Here is a 17,603-nt window from a genome sequence, read left to right on the forward strand (position 1 = left end):
AAAATCAGCTCTCCGCTTTATATTTACTCTTCTTATAATGACCTAAACATAAATATTTAAACAAAGTATCATTCAAACAACGACATAAACTTCAATACGACATAAAGTTACCGTATCGAAATATTATTAAAACGGCGTATTTTTAATTAATACACTTGCATAAAGAAACCGTTTAATAAAGTACAGACATAATTTTAAATATGTCGTTGCATTTGAATTGCTTAATAATACAAAAATGACTTAAATCGACTTAAGTCCAAAGCAAATATACTGCATGTAGTACGTAAGTGACCTAATAGGCACAACGGTCATTTTAAGATTAGAACACTAACAAAATATTTACTTACTTTTTGGTAATATAACGCCGCACTCAGGATTGGGTCACATTAAAATTGAAATACCAAAGGGATAGCGTCGTCAGTGTCGAATCATCACTGAATAGGTCACTGTTTTAGCGGGGAGAGGTATGGAATACGCCGATCATAAAGAGACACAACATATGTGTTTTTCCTTTTCTAGCTAGAATTTGGCAGTTTTTGATTTACTAGACGGTAGAATACCTTATTGTATGTCATTTTATGAATGTAACTCATTTTACCAAAATTTTGAATTAGGTCACTTTCATTCTCAGCGTGCGATATTATTTACGAAACTATACGTATTCATATGCGTCAGTAGACACTCTAAAAGTTACAAGCTTTATATTTACGATGTTTTTACGCATTTTTACGGTTGTTTTACATAATTGTATATAATTATTGAAATATATCAAAAGTTAGTTTAATCATCATTTGAGTCTGCTAATAGGCTAAATTTACTCTGTGGCTTGTCATCATACATTGGACAAATTCAAACTACCCTCATTTGCATATCAAGTGATTGTAATTTATTTCGACCCTAAAAGCGTTACCGGTGTTTTCTTAAATTATATTAATAATTTTAAAGTAAAGCATAAGACGTACTAAGATGACGAAAACGGTAAGGATTGATTCCGATTAATTGTCCTTTAATATAAGTTTTCAATATGTATAACAGCTGTTTATGTGTTAACAATTTTATTGTTTGGCATTTTGATAAATTCTTCATAATATCATCTTCTATATTTGCATTACAAAACGTTCTGTACGTGTGTTCTCTATTTATCTACGTCCATGTAGGCTATCTATAAATGTCCCATTCTCTTGAATTTTATTTTTTAGGACGCTTCCTCAGATGTGGTTGAATTATGTGCACTATTACAATGTTTGGGTTTTGGTGTAAAGTCATTGGATACCAGAGATGGAAATATGAGTCAAGAAGTTGGTGCCAAAACTATAACAATAAATTGCCAGGTTCGTGTTAACAGAAAAATCTCAAAAATGATAGAATCAACTATTTTGTCTTACTTGCTCCTATACAGAGTATACGTAAGGAAATAAAACCCCCTCGCCCTCTTGAATACCTCACGAAATTAATGATTGCTCTTTTTGCGTTATCTTTCTTGGTGCGTATATAACAAAATTCTACCTGAACTTACTCGACTTACATTTATTTTGTTTACATTCATAGTATTATAGTTATATCTATAATTACAGGCTTCTGGACTCCTCGTTGTAATGGAAAGCACTGACGCGTCCTGTTCCTGTCCAGTAAATGCTAACGAAAGTAACAGTGGATTTTGGCAGGTTTCCGGTGTTGCAGGCGGTAAACAATCAAATAAGGTGATAACATTCTAAGTAAAAAATTTATTCGATAGACAAGCTTTCTCTTGTCTTGTCCGGTTAAAATCTCGGAAGCATGTAGATACGATATATTTGTTTCATATTTTTAGGAAAGTGGTAGCGGTATATTGGGATGTCTACCAAGAGTACAACGCGATCGGTTAACAAAAGAATTACAGGATATTATAAAATTCATCAAAGAACATAATGAGACAGACGCTGACAAGCCTAAGGAAGGTAATAAGTCAACTAGTATGATCGAACTGAAGACGCCTGAGAAACGGTAAATAGCTTTTATTTCTCATTTTTTACGTGTCACTTCATACTATTGAAAATACATAGTTTATTCAGCGGTCACTAAACAGTCTGTAACGGGTTATAGTACATTTTAACTATTACTACTATTTTAACTAATTGTTGTATCTTCTGTGCATATAGCAACATGTAATAATCTTTATATTTCTAATACTTAGACATTTCCAACTGAAATCTGAAACACCAGCTCGGTATCGTTCTCTGGACACGTTGACCGCAACGGACGAGGGACCACAGTCGCTGCCCGCTCCAGGTCTCTTACAAAGGCAACTTTTAAATGAAAACAATGATGGAAATATCGAGAAAAAGGTAAGTATAAAGAACTTGAGTTACAATCTATGTCATATTTCAACTAAACTATTTTCTTATTATATACTTTATTTTAGATTATGTGTCAAAGACAAAGCACCTATACGCTATCTTCTCCACCTGCTAGTATAAGAAGCCTAAACAAAACATCAAGGTAAGGGTCACCTAGAACAAGCTGTTGGCAGGGACAAAAATGGATGGATTTTAAACCATGCATCAATAAAATCGGATTGGGTCTGAGCTTTTTCTATATGAATTTACTTTCGTATAAGAGAGATGGTGTTTGGGTGCACCCAATTTTATTATTCTTTTACTCTTACGCCACAAGAAATGCCTGTTATTGAATTACCAACGTAGATAAAAAATTATCAATATGCATTAAATTATATTAAATATCTAATTTAGGTGTGTTACAATTCTAGCCCCATACAAGTTCATACTTCTTCAAATATTCTGGAAAGTCTTATAGCAGCAAAGAAAGGAGCTGAAGAAATACAAAATAAGCTATCAAATGTCATAAGGGAGTTGTATGAAGAGGGTAAAAATGATTCATCTTTGTCTTCGCTAGCACTTGATGTTTCAAAAATATCGGTGTTAAAAGTACGTAAATAAGAGTATTCCGAGCTAAAGTTTTAATGCTTTTGGTCATTTTTCTTAGACAATGACAAAATATTTCAGGGACATGATGGGAAAGCACAATTTTCTTCGAGCCCCAATTTATCAGCATTGGGAAACGTCCACGACGATATAACTAAAAGATTAAAAAGAACCGAAAGTGCATCAACATCAAACTTAGTCAGTAAAGCGACAGCTAAAGATAAACAATCCAGGCTACGGCGCATCTCACCGAATTTATTTAAATTTAAAAAAGAAAACCCTCCATCTATTAGAATAGAGAAGAAATGTCAAGACGCAAAAACAAGTAAATTCAATAGTAAGTAAAATTAAGTTTACATGGATGATTTTATAGTTGTGAAATAAATATTTGTGAATAAAATAACAAAAATTATGTTTTCAGGTTTATTTAAACCTAAAGGACTTGCACCATCTAGTACACCTAAGCTAAACTCAGAGGCGTCCCCAAATTTAAGTGCATCCAGGAAAAAATTTAGTCATGTAAAATCTACAATCCCGCGTCCAACACCAAAAAAAGAATAATAACCTCGTTTTCCATTTTTTTATAATAATGGCTGGTTAAACTGAATAAAATGTGTGATTGAAATGTAGTTCTTTTTTGTTTCCCCGGAATTTTCGATAAATAATTATTAATTTAGCTACCAGAAGATTCCGTATTTCTGCAATTGAGCAACAGTTTTTCAATTTCTTTCTCTAATTGATTATGCTTAGTTTCTTTTCTGCTTCTTGACACTGTTTCGCCTTTTTCATCATTTTTATTTGATTTAATAGAACTTTTATGAGATTTTCTCGCATGTATTGTTGTTGGATATAATATGCTTTCTATCAAGTCATGTTTTACTTTATTTTTCGTATAATCACCTCTGTTGTGTGCATAGTCATGTTTTTTGTTTTTACTACAGTGCTCTAAATCTTCATCACTAATTGCTGATTTTGTTTCCGATTCACTATGTAATCTGTTATAGATTTCCCTTCGTTGACTCTGTGTTGTTAATTCTTTTAAAGTTTTGCTCTCTCTTTTATTTCTCTTCTTCTCTTTTCTAGCAATTTTTAAACAGATTGTTGCTTTAGGGTAACCCGTAAATTGTTGATAACATAGACCTTTTTCTAAAGATGTAAATGTCTTGAAAAAACGTCTAGGATGAATATCTTCGGGCGTATCTTTCAATAAAACGTAAGCCCTTTTTATGAATGTTTTTTTATCTATTGGATTTTGCTTGTGAAAAAAATTTTCTAATTCTTCGTGTGTTTTTAATCTCTTTATTACGTTTTTCTGAATTATATTGTATGATACAACAGCCATGAGAATAAATGCTGGTTCATTACTCATTATATGGTCCCAGAGTATAAGCCACTCTGAACAAGTCAATACCTCGCTGAAAGCAGTTTCTAAAATACTTAAGGCATATATTTGACTTGTAACTCCAAGGTGGCAAAAGTGATTTAAGAGTTGCGGGTCATGTTCAGCCAGAATATTCTCAATAATTGCCAAAATGCTCAAGGGAGGAAATGGAGCATACTCAAACCAAAGTTGACATTGATTTATTAACACTGTTGCAACACATTCAAATAGCAATAGTGGATCTTTTTGCAAAACTTTTACAAAGGGAAACACAAATCCCGGGAGAAATTTTAGTACTCCAAACAATGGACACCAATGGGCAAGACATGATAGCAGTCTTTTTAAACTCTTAAGTGTCATAGAGCTATGAATTGTGAATTGTTTTTCAATGTCTTTGTATGCTGGATGAATACCTTTGTCCACAAGGCTTGAATATGCAAGCTTATTTTTTGGGGTATCTAATAATGAGCGCCAAATAACGGATCTAAATTTTTCAGGATACTCTCCATACTGCATTAGAATTCTTCTTAGTCTTGCACTGTCCATACAAGTGCGCATTCTTTTTTCTACTTCAAACTTTGTTGGTTGCTTGAAGTCATGTTTTGGGTATCTGGTGTCTGGTAAAGATGTACTAGGTGTATCTTCATCTTCCTTGGATTCAAGAGCTAACTCCATAACATAAGATGTATTGTAAATGTTAACTTCACCCAATTGTAATATGCTTAAAAAATATTTGCCTGTAGGGCTCACAACAAAATTTCTTATTGCTGATGATTCATTACATATTGCATGAACTATTTTAAGTGAATCAACATTGATAAAATAGAGGATGCAATCATTGCTTAACATACCAAGAATCTTATTTGAACCACCATCAAAAACTTGTGGTATAAATGAAATATGTTGGACACCAGAAATATTGTATTTTGATAGATTTATGGATTTCAATGCTTTCCAAGTATCCAAGCTAAACAGAATTAAGATGGGAGATAAACCGGCCATTGCCATAGCCCTACCATTCATGGTGAATGCTATACTTTTCATGTGCTTTAATTCACTTGGAATAATTTGTTTAACTGATTTCATAGTTTCATGTCTCCATATCTGGATTGTATCATTCTGAAAGCAGGATACTAGGTAATCCCCTGCCGGAGTAAACATTATTTGTTGTATTTGAGCACCAGTATATGTGTTTAAAGTAAAATACTTAGTATAATTCGTTAGCTCCCATAAAATAGCTTCTACTGTACTTGCTGTGAGTAGATTATTCATTTTGTTATTTGAAAACGAAATATGTTTAACCGGCGCACTATGCCCAGACAGTGTAAGTGATGTGGTACCACATTCAATATCCAGAAAAACTATATCATATTTTTTGTTAGCTACTATTAATACATCAGATTTATGAGGGAAAAAATGGAGTGCTGTACAAGGACCTTCACTTGTAAGTTTCCAAAATTTTAAATCTGCGAAATCTAGTATGAAAATATTGCCTACATTATCGGCGCAAGCTAATTTTTCTCGTGCGTCATTAAATGAAGCTGTTGAAAATCTAATTCGTCGACTCTCTCCGTTGGAACTACGAACTGTGTGATGCAGTTGTAATATAACACCATCCTTTGGCTTAGATTTTATTTTTATATCAAACTTTTCAATACAATCGTGTATTTCATGACTTTGATCCATTTAAAGTTTTATTGTCACTTTATTAAAATAAGAATAATTAAGGAATATTTGCAGACTTTTATTAAAAATTTTAAATTTGGCGGAATCAATAACAACATTACACTATAATGTGGCACAAATGACATAGACTGGCAGTAAATATTTACAATCGTAAACAAGTCGTAAAGTTTTGTGTTCATACGTTCCTGCCGTAGTCATGGATACACTGTGCGATAAATTTTTAACCTGTGTTATTTGTTGGGATTTGATATTATTTCTTATATGTTTTGTTTGTAAAATCCAAATCATTATCGTTATTGTGTCAGCTGTAGATGAATTAAACGTTAAGAAAGGCAATTTAATTAGAACAAATAGTTTGGTTCTACGACAGGATCGAGATATCAAAGTGAAATTTGATGTCCAGGTTCCAATGGGCTTCTTTATTTATATTTTATCCACTAGCAATTATATTAAATTTGACAGCAGACATGCGAATGCGATGTGAATAATTTGTGACAGCACTCGAAAAACAAATTAGAAATTTCTTGTTTTATGTCAGTTGTCTGTAGCGACTAGGGTCTAGGACCGAGCGATAACAATTTATCAAACATTACTTATTTAAACTATCTAAGAAGTCTTTATTTACCAACCCACAATATTTGGTGATGTTCGTATTTTTATAAAACACATCTCCAAAGTTGCTTAACGATGGCCGGTAAGATTAAAAACTATTCCGTTCGTTGCTAAATAATTGTGCTTTTCTGTGCATTTATTTGTTTGTTTGTGGTCGACAGACAACGTGGATACTCCTATGGCAAATAACGAAGCAGATGGTGTGACAAATGAAAATTCTGGCAGGGATGAAAATAACAGCGGTGATAAATCGCCGCCACCTCCGGCAACTCCACCACCAGCAGAAGAAGACACCCAAGAAATCATTGTAATTAATGAAAATACGGAAGAATTGGATCTAAATCATGGAAGAATTGGCAAGATTGAAAATCTAGAACAGTTAAAACGCTTAGAGAGGTAATGTTAATATAATAAGCAATCAATCGTGACTTCGTTGTATGTCAACGATTCAATTATAGTTGCAAGGTTAGGTTGTGCTAGGGAAGACAATATGTCAATTACTAGTAGTGATTGGATAAATTAGTATTTTGATATAGTTGTGAAATAGTTATGAGTCATAGTTTATTTAATATACCATATAAGTTAAACATCATTTTCCTTAAAATAATTAAAATTATAGACATCTAACCTTAACAATATAACATTTTTGATTTTGATTTTTACAAAGTTTTTTAAAAATTTAACCCCTATAAGAAAATGTGATCTAATTGGCTTTTGAGACATATTCATAAGTCATTGAAATCAATTCTTGAGTTGATTTACTACTCTGACTAATAGAACTTTTGTATCAAGTACGCAGATTAAGACAGAAATCAAGCAATTAACTAAATATTATTTTTGCAGGTTATATTTAAGATGGAATTTAATAAAGAAAATAGAAGGTCTGGATACCCTGACAACTCTTGTAGAGTTGGAATTGTATGATAATCAAATAGTGGTAATGGAGAATCTGGATAACCTTGTGAATTTGGAGTAAGATTAATTCTGATTACTATATTTATTAGTACTTTCTTGTTAAAGCTGCATCATTATAAAATAATTAGAAAAAAAGAGGATCTTATCAATTAAACAGTATTTTTTTTTGTATTTGTTAACTCATAACTTCTTACTGGGTGAACTGATGTTTATAATTCTTTTTTTATAGCAGTTCATCTCATGTTTTCCCATTTAAATTTACTAGTTCTGAAAATGTAATTATGCTGTAATTCTTTGTTAAAAATAATAAGTTAGCCAAGATGTTATATGTATATTGCATTTTGAATAATAAATCTTTAAAATCGATTTTGTAATTCCAAAGATTATCTTGTGGAAAAGTACTCAAATATGAAGCTTAAGTTAAAAAAGGTTAACTTTTTATTATTACTCACCTCTTAAACTTAAATCATCAAGTGATGACCTACAATCAAAATCAAAACTTGTGGTGACTCACTATTCAAAACAAGATTTAAATTTAAATTTTATGTATTTCATTTAAAATTTTCAAATATTCAACATAGTATTCAAACATACTTTGTGTTTTCCTTTATTTTTTGTAAAAAAAAACTAATAATAGTCTCATTCATTTACTGTTATTTTATAACTCTTTCAGAATTCTAGATTTATCATTCAACAGAATCAAAGAAATCACTGGCCTTGATAAGTTGGTGAATTTAAAAAAACTGTTTCTTAGTTCAAACAAAATAACGGAAATAAAAAATGTAAATCATCTTAGCAAGCTGGAGCTTTTGGAACTTGGCGACAACAGAATAAGGGTATGTGTGATTACAATATTATATTTATTATAATGGAAATATTTTGTTTTATAATTTTTTTTCATATTTCATGTGTATTATGGTATATTCCATGTTGCAATCCAAATATTATTTCTCACATTTAATGCAGATATAGCAATATGCTTTTTTAATGAGAATTTGTTTTATTCCAGGAAATCAAAAATTTAGAAGGAATGAAGTCACTTAAGCAGCTATATTTGGGAAAAAATAAAATTACGAAAATTCAAAACCTTGAAGACGTGACAAATTTGGAGATACTTGTTCTGCAAAGCAATCGCTTAACCAAGATAGAGAACTTGGAGCAATTGACGAATTTGGACCAGTTGTATTTATCCGAGAATGGTATAACAGCCATCGAGAACCTAGATTATCAGATCAAACTGCAGACACTAGACTTGGCTATGAATAGGATTATCGTGATTGAAAATTTGAGGCACATGACAGATTTGGAGGAATTATGGGTATGCATACAATTTTATATTTAAAAAAATTTATAAATTAGGTGTTTTGTGAGATATAATGATCCATACTTTGTTTTGCACTACTGGCCTTATTATTCTTGCAGTGTGCTATACCTGTGTCTTGCAGTGACAAAAGGCGGATGATAGCTTTAAATATTTTTCTTGATAAATAATAATACTATTTTCTTCCGGGCAAGGAAACATGTTTTATATCAGGCTTATACCAACTAAAACCCCACTCATATCCATCTAGCTTCTCTAATGGCGGGGCCGTGGATGTCTGTTAGATTCGTCCGCAGCCATGATATATAACATCGCAAATAATATAACTCATTCTTATGATCGGGATCGAAAGGAAATAAACAATTTAATAACAATATATATTGCTACATTTTTACACATTTTATACAAATTTAAACTACTTTTGTAACTATTAAATGCATGCTTACAATCTGTAACTATCAAGTAATAATAAAAATGCTATACATGTTAATTATTTAATTATAACTGTGTTTTCATTCCAGCTCAACGACAATCAGGTATCAGATTGGTCGTCTGTTGAATACCTGCAAGAAAACAAGAAACTAGCGACAATATATTTAGAAAGGAACCCGCTGGCCTCTGATCCAGCTTATAGGCGGAAACTCAAGATGATTCTACCTTCGTTACAACAGATTGATGCCACTCTGTGTAGATAAGATGTTTATTATTAATTGTCTGTGCTCAAATATGACGGCCGAGATTGGCGCCTTTTTCTTATTCTACATTGAATTTTATTCATAAGTATTTTTTACATCTGCCAATGAATGTGTTATATTGTCTATAAAGCAAATAAAGAATTTATAATTTATATAAACTTTTTAATAATAATAACTTTTCAATACCCATACGTAATTTTAAAGTGTATTTTCGTAATAGTTCTGTATAACCATCACGGCCGCCATATTTTTCAAAAATGAGACCATGTAGTTGTGAGACCAAGATGTAATGTATGTTATTATTTTAGCTTTATTTATGTTTCATATATTCAGTAATATGTTCAGATATATATTGAATTTGTGTTTCATTAGCAAACTGTATATAATCATATTGTTTGTAAATTGTCATTTATTGCGTCAATATCATCGGCTTTATACATTTTTATAAAGAAAAACTAATTAAATTATCATATAATTGATTAAATTAATTGTAAAGCTAAAGGAGGCTGGATCCTCTTTATTAGTTTGCGAAGCTTGATCCCATTCAGTTTCATTGCATATCGATTAGATAAAATAGATGAAGGTTCTATACTTAAATAAAAGCTGAGCTCGCATAGTTTTTTTTTCTAAAAGTTCGCGATATTATCCATACAATAGTAATAAGTAATACTTGTAAAATATATTATGAATATTAAACACAATATTAGGTTTTTTTTTCTCAAAACACTCCCTTGATTTCTGAGCCGAACATATATGAAAAGATATCATGAGAACTGCCAGGACTCAGGAAGAAACCATATAATATAATAATATGTACTGTTTAGTTATTTTTTTGATTTCAACAATTTGTGCAATTTCATTCGGGTCATTATTGCTCAATCATGTTCGGATACCGGTTTTTAATTTTTTGTTGAATTTGCTGATATGAAAAAAAAACAGTCCAATTACATATATTGTTATGTTAAGAAGCAATTCTAACATTATTCTTGTTGAAAATAATATGATGAAATATGTAGTGTATGTATATTTGTATACTTTAGTATGGTAGTCATTGATCGAGTGTTACTACGTTTATATGTGTGTTATATAGTGTATTACTATATAACACACATATAAACGCACTTATATAATTCATTCTTCATGGTAGTCTAATTACATCACATTATTTTGATTCATATTTATTAAATTTACGCAATCGCGACACACGGTGCGTACACAGGACCTTAAGTACCGCTTGAATTAACACTTAGAAGGCAGCACTAATATTATTTGTATACACACTTCTATAAATGGTTGATTTATTTCTGAAAGTATTAATAATTCATGCATAAAAGCAAAGGAACTAGGAATTATATTAAAAAAAATACATCTTTACTTCGAATTCCTATAACAACTGCCATTTTATTTAATTATTTTGAATATTTAGGCTAAATAACTCCATAAAATAAGAGGTTTTTATTCAGCTCCACATGTAGAAATTTTCTTAATTATATTGTGAAATATTGTATTAAGATATTATGTATTATGTATTTTGTTAAAAATTCACCTATAATAATCGACCCGTCCTTTCGGCCTTTATAATTAGTGTATACTATGATATATTCCTATTCGTATGGAACATCCACACGGAGCTACTAAAGCTAAATAATGTTAACTTTCTCAGCTCTACTGGGATGTACCATTAATCCTAACAGTTTGTATAAAATATTTTAGTATAGATATTTCCGCGCAAAGCATATATTTAGTAATTTTATGCAATGTCACAGATCTTTTAATAGTTACTACGTAAGTAATGTGTATGTATGCGTTTATAAATTCAAATAGTCATAAACATTCGCCTCTTTACACATAGCCCAGACATCTCATAGTTTTGCTTAGAAAGCTTTTCGGGAGTTTACAAAATCGGTGATTTATTATTGCTTTTAATGTGCTTGCGAATTTACTGCTTAGTCACGTGTCTTTTCCGCTGACACCACCTAGTTCAAAACATTTCGTCGCCGGGCATTCAACATTGTTTGACGATATCTTATTTTAAAATTTCCTGTAAAATACTCTATAATTTAAAACAGTTTAAATTGTTAACAGTTTACATCTCGGCAATATTATTCGTTTTCTGAGAATGTCGTCTCTAGATCCTTTTCAGATGGTGAGCGAAGCGTTTTTCATTTTTAGAATTTAATTTTTATAAAAATATAAAAAAAAACTTCCGGAATAGTTTTCAGGCTTATTCCATTTTTAACCAAATGACGGGACTTATAGTATTATCATCTTAATATTATATCAATAGCACATCTGACCAAATGTATTTTATCTCAAAATGTGTTATGTGTTATGTAGTGTTATGATTAATAAAATATAATATGGAATTGAAAAGTTAGTTTGAAGTACTCTAAAAATGTAAACTTACCAACAATCCAGATAATAATTATTAACAAAAACTAAACCGCCTTCATTTGTAAAAATGGATTCACCCAATAACGTTTATAAGGTTAAATAAATAGAAATAAAAAATTCAGTCTAGTCGTTTTATAACGAAAAAAAAATCGCGCTTTAGGAAATTATGTTCTCTGATAGACGTCTAAAAGGTTGTTGTTGTTTGAGTTGCATTTACAATTTTGTAGATCTTACTTTTACGAAGTATTAGTGATACTCATCAGAGCAGTATATCAATAGTAGTAATATATTTGATTGAAGTTCTTGTAGGGACTTTAAAGAAGTAGTTAGCTATATATTAAATGTTTAATTTTGCTTACTATAGACGTTGCCTATCTTAACTTGCTAACTAATAGGTCTATTATTTTGTTATGTCTTTGCGATTTGCGCCTATATAATTTCCGGCTGACAATTTTCGATCAATTCAGATTGTGAAAAAAAAATTGAATTTTGAGAGACTTAATCACTAGATTTTGAATATCTTCCATGATTTTGAAAATAATATTTTTATGCCGCTATCTATAATGATGTCACATGACGCAATATATTGCCGTCATATTGCGTATTAATGTTCTTGCGAAGTAACATCCCATGAAATACCATAATCCCAGGGAAGTAAGGGCAGGTAGAAACCATTCCTCAATCCCACATACTGCAGGCTTGTGTTTCCAGGCAGTCTCGGACTCCCGCGTCAGCCTCACAACGAAGGAGCGGGTTGTCACTCAGCCGATACTCAGTAAGGTCAACTTCCAATTGTAAATACTAAACGCTAATATAGAGTATAACTGTTATGTTCAATGTGTTTGTAATAAAGTTTAAAAAGATAAATTTGTTTTATTTCATACTTGGGGTTCAGCCCCTCCGGTTAATCGGCGAACGATCCAAAGATGAAAGAATTATTGTAATGGGTGCTAAATAATCAGTCAGTAATAAATTCTGAGATTAGCGTTAGAGACAACAGTTCATGTTATATAAAAATGGATATAGAAAGAAGCTCTAGCAAGCAAGCATATAATCGTACAGTACTAACACGTCAGACATTTTAATAAATGAATTTAAAAAACAAATTATTTAACTAACGATAAAAGCAATCTACATAAACATAACGTAGTAAACGTTACAAACTTAAAAAAATACAAAAGATTCCTCTTTGCAATAGTGTAGATAGTATGTTCTTGTGGAACAGCCATTATATTTAGCAAAACCTTGAACCCAAGTATTAAATAATTTTAAGAACAGAGGTGTAAATAACTTTTTAAAAGAAAAGAAAAGTTGTTTATAAGATAGTAGTGCGGTATGCCACTGATATCGCTCAATGACCGACCTTGAGCTGTGCCAGAGTACAATATAATGTCATACCACAACTTGCTGTGGTATGATAGCTCGACCGGCAAACGCATAAACGAGTTTAGACTTATTTACATACACATAAACTGAAACAAGTTTATCAGTAGGATTAAATCCACACAAGTCTGGAGGCGATCTCGGAAAATAGACGTATCTTAAAATGAAGTCGTTTATAGAATATTCGTCGGACACGGACTTTCCTATTGAGAACTTGCCTTACGGTGTTTTCACTTCGCCTAAAAATGTAAGTACTATATTTAATTATTATTTAAATGTTTAAATGACAAAATTGTTTTATTCCAACACACATGCACATAATAACCTAGGTCAAACAGGTTCTCTAAAAGTAATAAATATTGTTATTATTTAATTAAAATTTAAAATAAGTAATAGTAATAGTATTATTATTGTTGGTCACGTTAATTTTATCTTTATAAACAAGTGACAAAGTGAGTGATATGTTTTATTCATATTATCTTATCTTGAATCAATTGATTTTATGGAATACTTAATAGAAATAATAATACCGGAGATTATAAAACCCGGGAAATTCAAATTTAGCAAATTGATTTTCAACATGTAGGTTGCATAATGTTTTTACATATGTTTTAAAATAGAATATATGAAATGATTACGTATGCTCAATTAATTAACAATTACTATTATATAGGTAATTAATATTTAAAATAATATTACAGGAACAAAAACATATCGGTGTTGCGATCGGTGACTGGATACTGGATTTAAATGTCATATCACATTTATTTACTGGGAACCTGCTAAGAGACAAACAGCATGTTTTTAAGGTAAAATAATTATAGGTGTGTAAACTAGTTATGTTAATTATTATCATAGTATATTATAAACAGGGCCCCAGTGGTTGGATTTAATTATCATGCAAGTATAAATTGTGGTTAATTGTTTATTATTACTTAAATATGCGACTAAACGAAATGAAGGGAATCAAAATTTAACTGTTTCCCCGTGATAAATTATTATTACGCAAATTCGTGTAATATTCAACCATATAGTGTTATATTTTATCGTTATAATACCTACTAAATTTTTTTATTGCTTTTTGAGCACAATGTAAACTTACGCAATACAATATGGATGATTATCTAGAATCAAAAATAAACATTAATAAAGCTAGAAACTTAGCGGTTTATTTTAGCAGATTGCGAATAATATTATTATTATCACGATTAACGACTGAAAAAATATGAAACGATCGTTGAAATATATTCAAATTTATGGCTAACACGAAATGTATAAAATATATACGAACCTTTATATAATAAAATATTTAAAAGAAAATAAGTGATTAGGCAGCTTCTTAAATTTGCCACAAATTGACAAAATTATTAAAATATTTGCAGGAAGAAAAGTTAAACTCATTTATGGGATTAACGAAACCACACTGGACAGAAGCAAGAAACACATTACAGAATCTCTTAGATATATCTAATCCTACATTACAAAATGATACTCAGTTACGAGAGAGGTAAATTGTTTTCCGCGACTTATATTTTATTTGTTAATTGTTATAATAATTAAATATTAAGTGCGTATTTAAAAATAAACCTGAAAAATATGTATGTACTAAAACTTATATTTTTATACTTATCAGGGCTTTCATCAAACAGAGCGAAGCCAAAATGTATGTACCAGCAGAAATTGGTGATTACACAGACTTCTACTCTTCCATCCACCACGCCACCAACGTAGGCATTATGTTCAGGAGCAAAGAGAACGCGCTTATGCCGAATTGGTAAATAGCTAACTTTATTTAATCTATTATATTTTTTATCTAGTCAAACATTACATAACCAAAATGCTCTATTGGGAATGAAAATATTAATACATACCTATAATGGTAAGATGTTTGAAAAATCTAAGTTTTTTTCTTCATTCTGTTTTGAAATAGCGCTATAATTTATGATTACGGCTACCACGCTTAGTTAAAAGCCCGTTGTCTATACCTTTTACCCAATAAAATTTCAGGAAACATATACCAGTGGGATACCACGGTCGATCCAGTTCCATCGTAGTATCCGGGACGCCGATTACAAGACCTTATGGACAAACACTACCAGTGGAAGGTAAGGCTTTTTAAAGATTTGTGTGATTTTTTATGTACGTCTCTATGTTATGATGTGTTAGTGATAGTAGTGGTATTGCACTACGCAGTGGTATCATCCACTGCGTAGTGCAATACCACTAATTATTTGATTATGTTTAGGTGCAGCTCCACATTTTGGACCTTGCCGACTCATGGACTTCGAGCTAGAAATGGCCGTCTTTGTTGGCGGTCCACCCACGGAACTGGGACAGAGAGTGCTGGCTAAAGATGCTGAAGATCACATCTTTGGTTTTGCTCTTATGAACGATTGGAGCGGTGCGTTTAGTTTACGTTTCTTCGCACATATTTACTTACGTAAAATTTTTATCTGTCATTGTGATGCACGTGTTTTTCATTTAATGAACATGCACTTTTAAATTTATGGAATGACGTCTTAAAGTCACATAATTTAGTTCATATTTTTTCAAATGCACTACATACGTTACGTTGTTTGGTATTGCTAACTATACAATGTTCTGGATTGTAGAATAAAAATTTAAGGAAGGACATAGAGGCAGTTCTAATGTACCACTAGACATTACTTAGATACGAAAAATGTATATCTATCGAACTAGAAAATTTACCTTTATTTTTTAGCGCGTGACATTCAGAAGTGGGAGTACGTGCCTCTAGGACCATTCACAGCAAAGAACTTGGGGACCAGCATCTCACCCTGGGTGGTGACTGTGGACGCTCTCAAGCCCTACATAATTGAGAACTACCCTCAAGACCCAGAACCATTCCCATATTTGAAACACGACGATAACTTTAACTTCGACATCAAACTCGAAGTGGATTTGATCAGTATGTTTTGTCCAATTGCAATACTTTTGCTAATTAAAAACTAATTTATTTTTTACACAAAAATCATCTAAAATTATAGAAATTAGAGAATTCGAAAGATGGGTCGACAAAATTTATTCTCTTCGTATCAATTTCTTGAATCCTCATTACGGTATATCTACAAAAGTACAAATATACTAAATATTGTTGGATATTTATGTTTTGTAGATGTTTGTAGATAGAAGAGTTTTTTGTTGTGCCACTGTCGGCGATGGAGCTGGATGGAGTGTCGCCTGATGGTAAGCGCCACCACAGCCCATGTACATTTGGAGAGGCGTGAGGTCGATTACAACCCTTACGCCTAAACAAATGGATTGTCAAATTCTCATTTGGAAAGGGATTAAAAAAGTTCTTCAATACTTTTATAAATTCACGAAACACCTTTTCATACAATTTTAGCGGAGAAATCGCCTGTCGTGTCAACGATATGCCGGTCTAACTACCGCTTTTTGTACTGGACGGCAAAGCAGCAGTTAGCTCAACAAACCGTGACCGGCTGCAACCTGCGGCCTGGTGACTTGCTGGGCTCCGGCACGATTAGTGGCGATGTGAGTTGAACTTAAAAAAAATTGTTCAGAATAAACAAAATAATATTCTCTAGTCTATGGTCGTGAAATTGCTAAAAGACAAAAATGCCACCACGATATTTTATTATGTTTGGGGTTTAATATTTAATGATTTATATTAAGTAAGACATTAATATAAAAACACAACAAAAATGTTTTATAGGACAAATTATTTTTTCTTACTCTTTTTAAAATTGTAAATTGTAATAAATTATTGTCTTTAGAAATAGAAATCAATTTCTTGTTTTTTCTTTACATTATTGTAAATATGATAATATTGGCATATATATTTGCTTTTTAGCGGGCATTATACAAAAAAAAAAACAAAAATGTTATTTCATGTAAATATTATACATTATTATTATTTATAAAAAGTCGATCAAGAATTACAAACGTACTGACTTGTTCTATGAAAGTGTGTTAATATTCATTACTCAATTGTAAATTCCTTACAGTCTTCCGATTCATACGGCAGTATGTTGGAGCTAAGTTGGAAGGGTACAAAGCCGTTACGTTTAAAAACAGGGGAAGAAAGAAAATTCTTACAAGATGGCGACACTGTTGTTCTTCGCGGTTACTGTGTCAACGAAAGTGGAGTTCGCATTGGTTTCGGCAAATGCGAGGGAAAATTACTTCCCGCTTTACCTTTTAACCTGTAGGTAATGGAGAAAATATTTGTATTTGTATACCCATTGTGTATTGTTTTTGCTATTACATAGCAAATGACTTTTTAAAATAAATTCTTATTTTAACATTTGTCT

General features: G+C 31.3%; 4 protein-coding genes across 4 annotated transcripts; 3 read left to right on the plus strand and 1 right to left on the minus strand.

Annotated features, from left to right (window-relative positions):
• Positions 1 to 966: 966 nt before the first annotated feature.
• Positions 967 to 3,502, plus strand: LOC119840160. The gene is made up of 9 exons (XM_038366672.1): positions 967 to 978; positions 1,200 to 1,331; positions 1,575 to 1,700; positions 1,811 to 1,983; positions 2,174 to 2,324; positions 2,402 to 2,478; positions 2,747 to 2,924; positions 3,003 to 3,258; positions 3,343 to 3,502. The coding sequence occupies exons 1-9, from the start codon at positions 967 to 969 to the stop codon at positions 3,480 to 3,482; spliced, it is 1,245 nt and encodes a 414-aa protein (XP_038222600.1). The 3' UTR covers positions 3,483 to 3,502.
• Positions 3,503 to 3,534: 32 nt separating this feature from the next.
• Positions 3,535 to 6,112, minus strand: LOC119840260 (TBC1 domain family member 31). The gene has a single exon (XM_038366776.1). It carries the CDS (start codon positions 5,986 to 5,988, stop codon positions 3,595 to 3,597), a length of 2,394 nt encoding a protein of 797 aa, XP_038222704.1. The 5' UTR covers positions 5,989 to 6,112; the 3' UTR covers positions 3,535 to 3,594.
• Positions 6,113 to 6,451: 339 nt separating this feature from the next.
• LOC119840065 (protein phosphatase 1 regulatory subunit 7) lies at positions 6,452 to 10,457 on the plus strand. The gene is made up of 6 exons (XM_038366567.1): positions 6,452 to 6,682; positions 6,762 to 6,996; positions 7,444 to 7,572; positions 8,189 to 8,351; positions 8,525 to 8,833; positions 9,358 to 10,457. Exons 1-6 carry the CDS (start codon positions 6,676 to 6,678, stop codon positions 9,529 to 9,531), a joined length of 1,017 nt encoding a protein of 338 aa, XP_038222495.1. The 5' UTR covers positions 6,452 to 6,675; the 3' UTR covers positions 9,532 to 10,457.
• A 2,883-nt stretch (positions 10,458 to 13,340) lies between these two features.
• On the plus strand, positions 13,341 to 17,594 carry LOC119840042 (fumarylacetoacetase). Its single transcript, XM_038366538.1, has 9 exons — positions 13,341 to 13,555; positions 14,010 to 14,117; positions 14,691 to 14,815; positions 14,942 to 15,082; positions 15,316 to 15,413; positions 15,554 to 15,709; positions 16,031 to 16,237; positions 16,676 to 16,824; positions 17,298 to 17,594. Exons 1-9 carry the CDS (start codon positions 13,472 to 13,474, stop codon positions 17,499 to 17,501), a joined length of 1,272 nt encoding a protein of 423 aa, XP_038222466.1. The 5' UTR covers positions 13,341 to 13,471; the 3' UTR covers positions 17,502 to 17,594.
• Positions 17,595 to 17,603: the final 9 nt, after the last annotated feature.

Source organism: Zerene cesonia, chromosome 5 (assembly GCF_012273895.1).
Source record: "Zerene cesonia ecotype Mississippi chromosome 5, Zerene_cesonia_1.1, whole genome shotgun sequence".
Taxonomy (NCBI): Eukaryota; Metazoa; Arthropoda; class Insecta; order Lepidoptera; family Pieridae; genus Zerene; species Zerene cesonia.

What these genes read in the sequence shown, in the direction of transcription:
- LOC119840160 (XM_038366672.1), top strand. An exon ending in GCGGTAAACAATCAAATAAG is followed by an intron (nt 1,701 to 1,810) that starts GTGATAACATTC and finishes TCATATTTTTAG; the next exon opens with GAAAGTGGTAGCGGTATATT. An exon ending in ATGGAAATATCGAGAAAAAG is followed by an intron (nt 2,325 to 2,401) that starts GTAAGTATAAAG and finishes ACTTTATTTTAG; the next exon opens with ATTATGTGTCAAAGACAAAG.
- LOC119840260 (XM_038366776.1), bottom strand. Translation starts at nt 5,988, where the DNA reads ATGGATCAAAGTCATGAAATACACGATTGTATTGAAAAGTTTGATATA.
- LOC119840065 (XM_038366567.1), top strand. An exon ending in CAGTTAAAACGCTTAGAGAG is followed by an intron (nt 6,997 to 7,443) that starts GTAATGTTAATA and finishes TTATTTTTGCAG; the next exon opens with GTTATATTTAAGATGGAATT. An exon ending in TTGGCGACAACAGAATAAGG is followed by an intron (nt 8,352 to 8,524) that starts GTATGTGTGATT and finishes GTTTTATTCCAG; the next exon opens with GAAATCAAAAATTTAGAAGG.
- LOC119840042 (XM_038366538.1), top strand. Translation starts at nt 13,472, where the DNA reads ATGAAGTCGTTTATAGAATATTCGTCGGACACGGACTTTCCTATTGAG. An exon ending in ACAAACAGCATGTTTTTAAG is followed by an intron (nt 14,118 to 14,690) that starts GTAAAATAATTA and finishes AAATATTTGCAG; the next exon opens with GAAGAAAAGTTAAACTCATT. An exon ending in TCTTATGAACGATTGGAGCG is followed by an intron (nt 15,710 to 16,030) that starts GTGCGTTTAGTT and finishes TTTATTTTTTAG; the next exon opens with CGCGTGACATTCAGAAGTGG.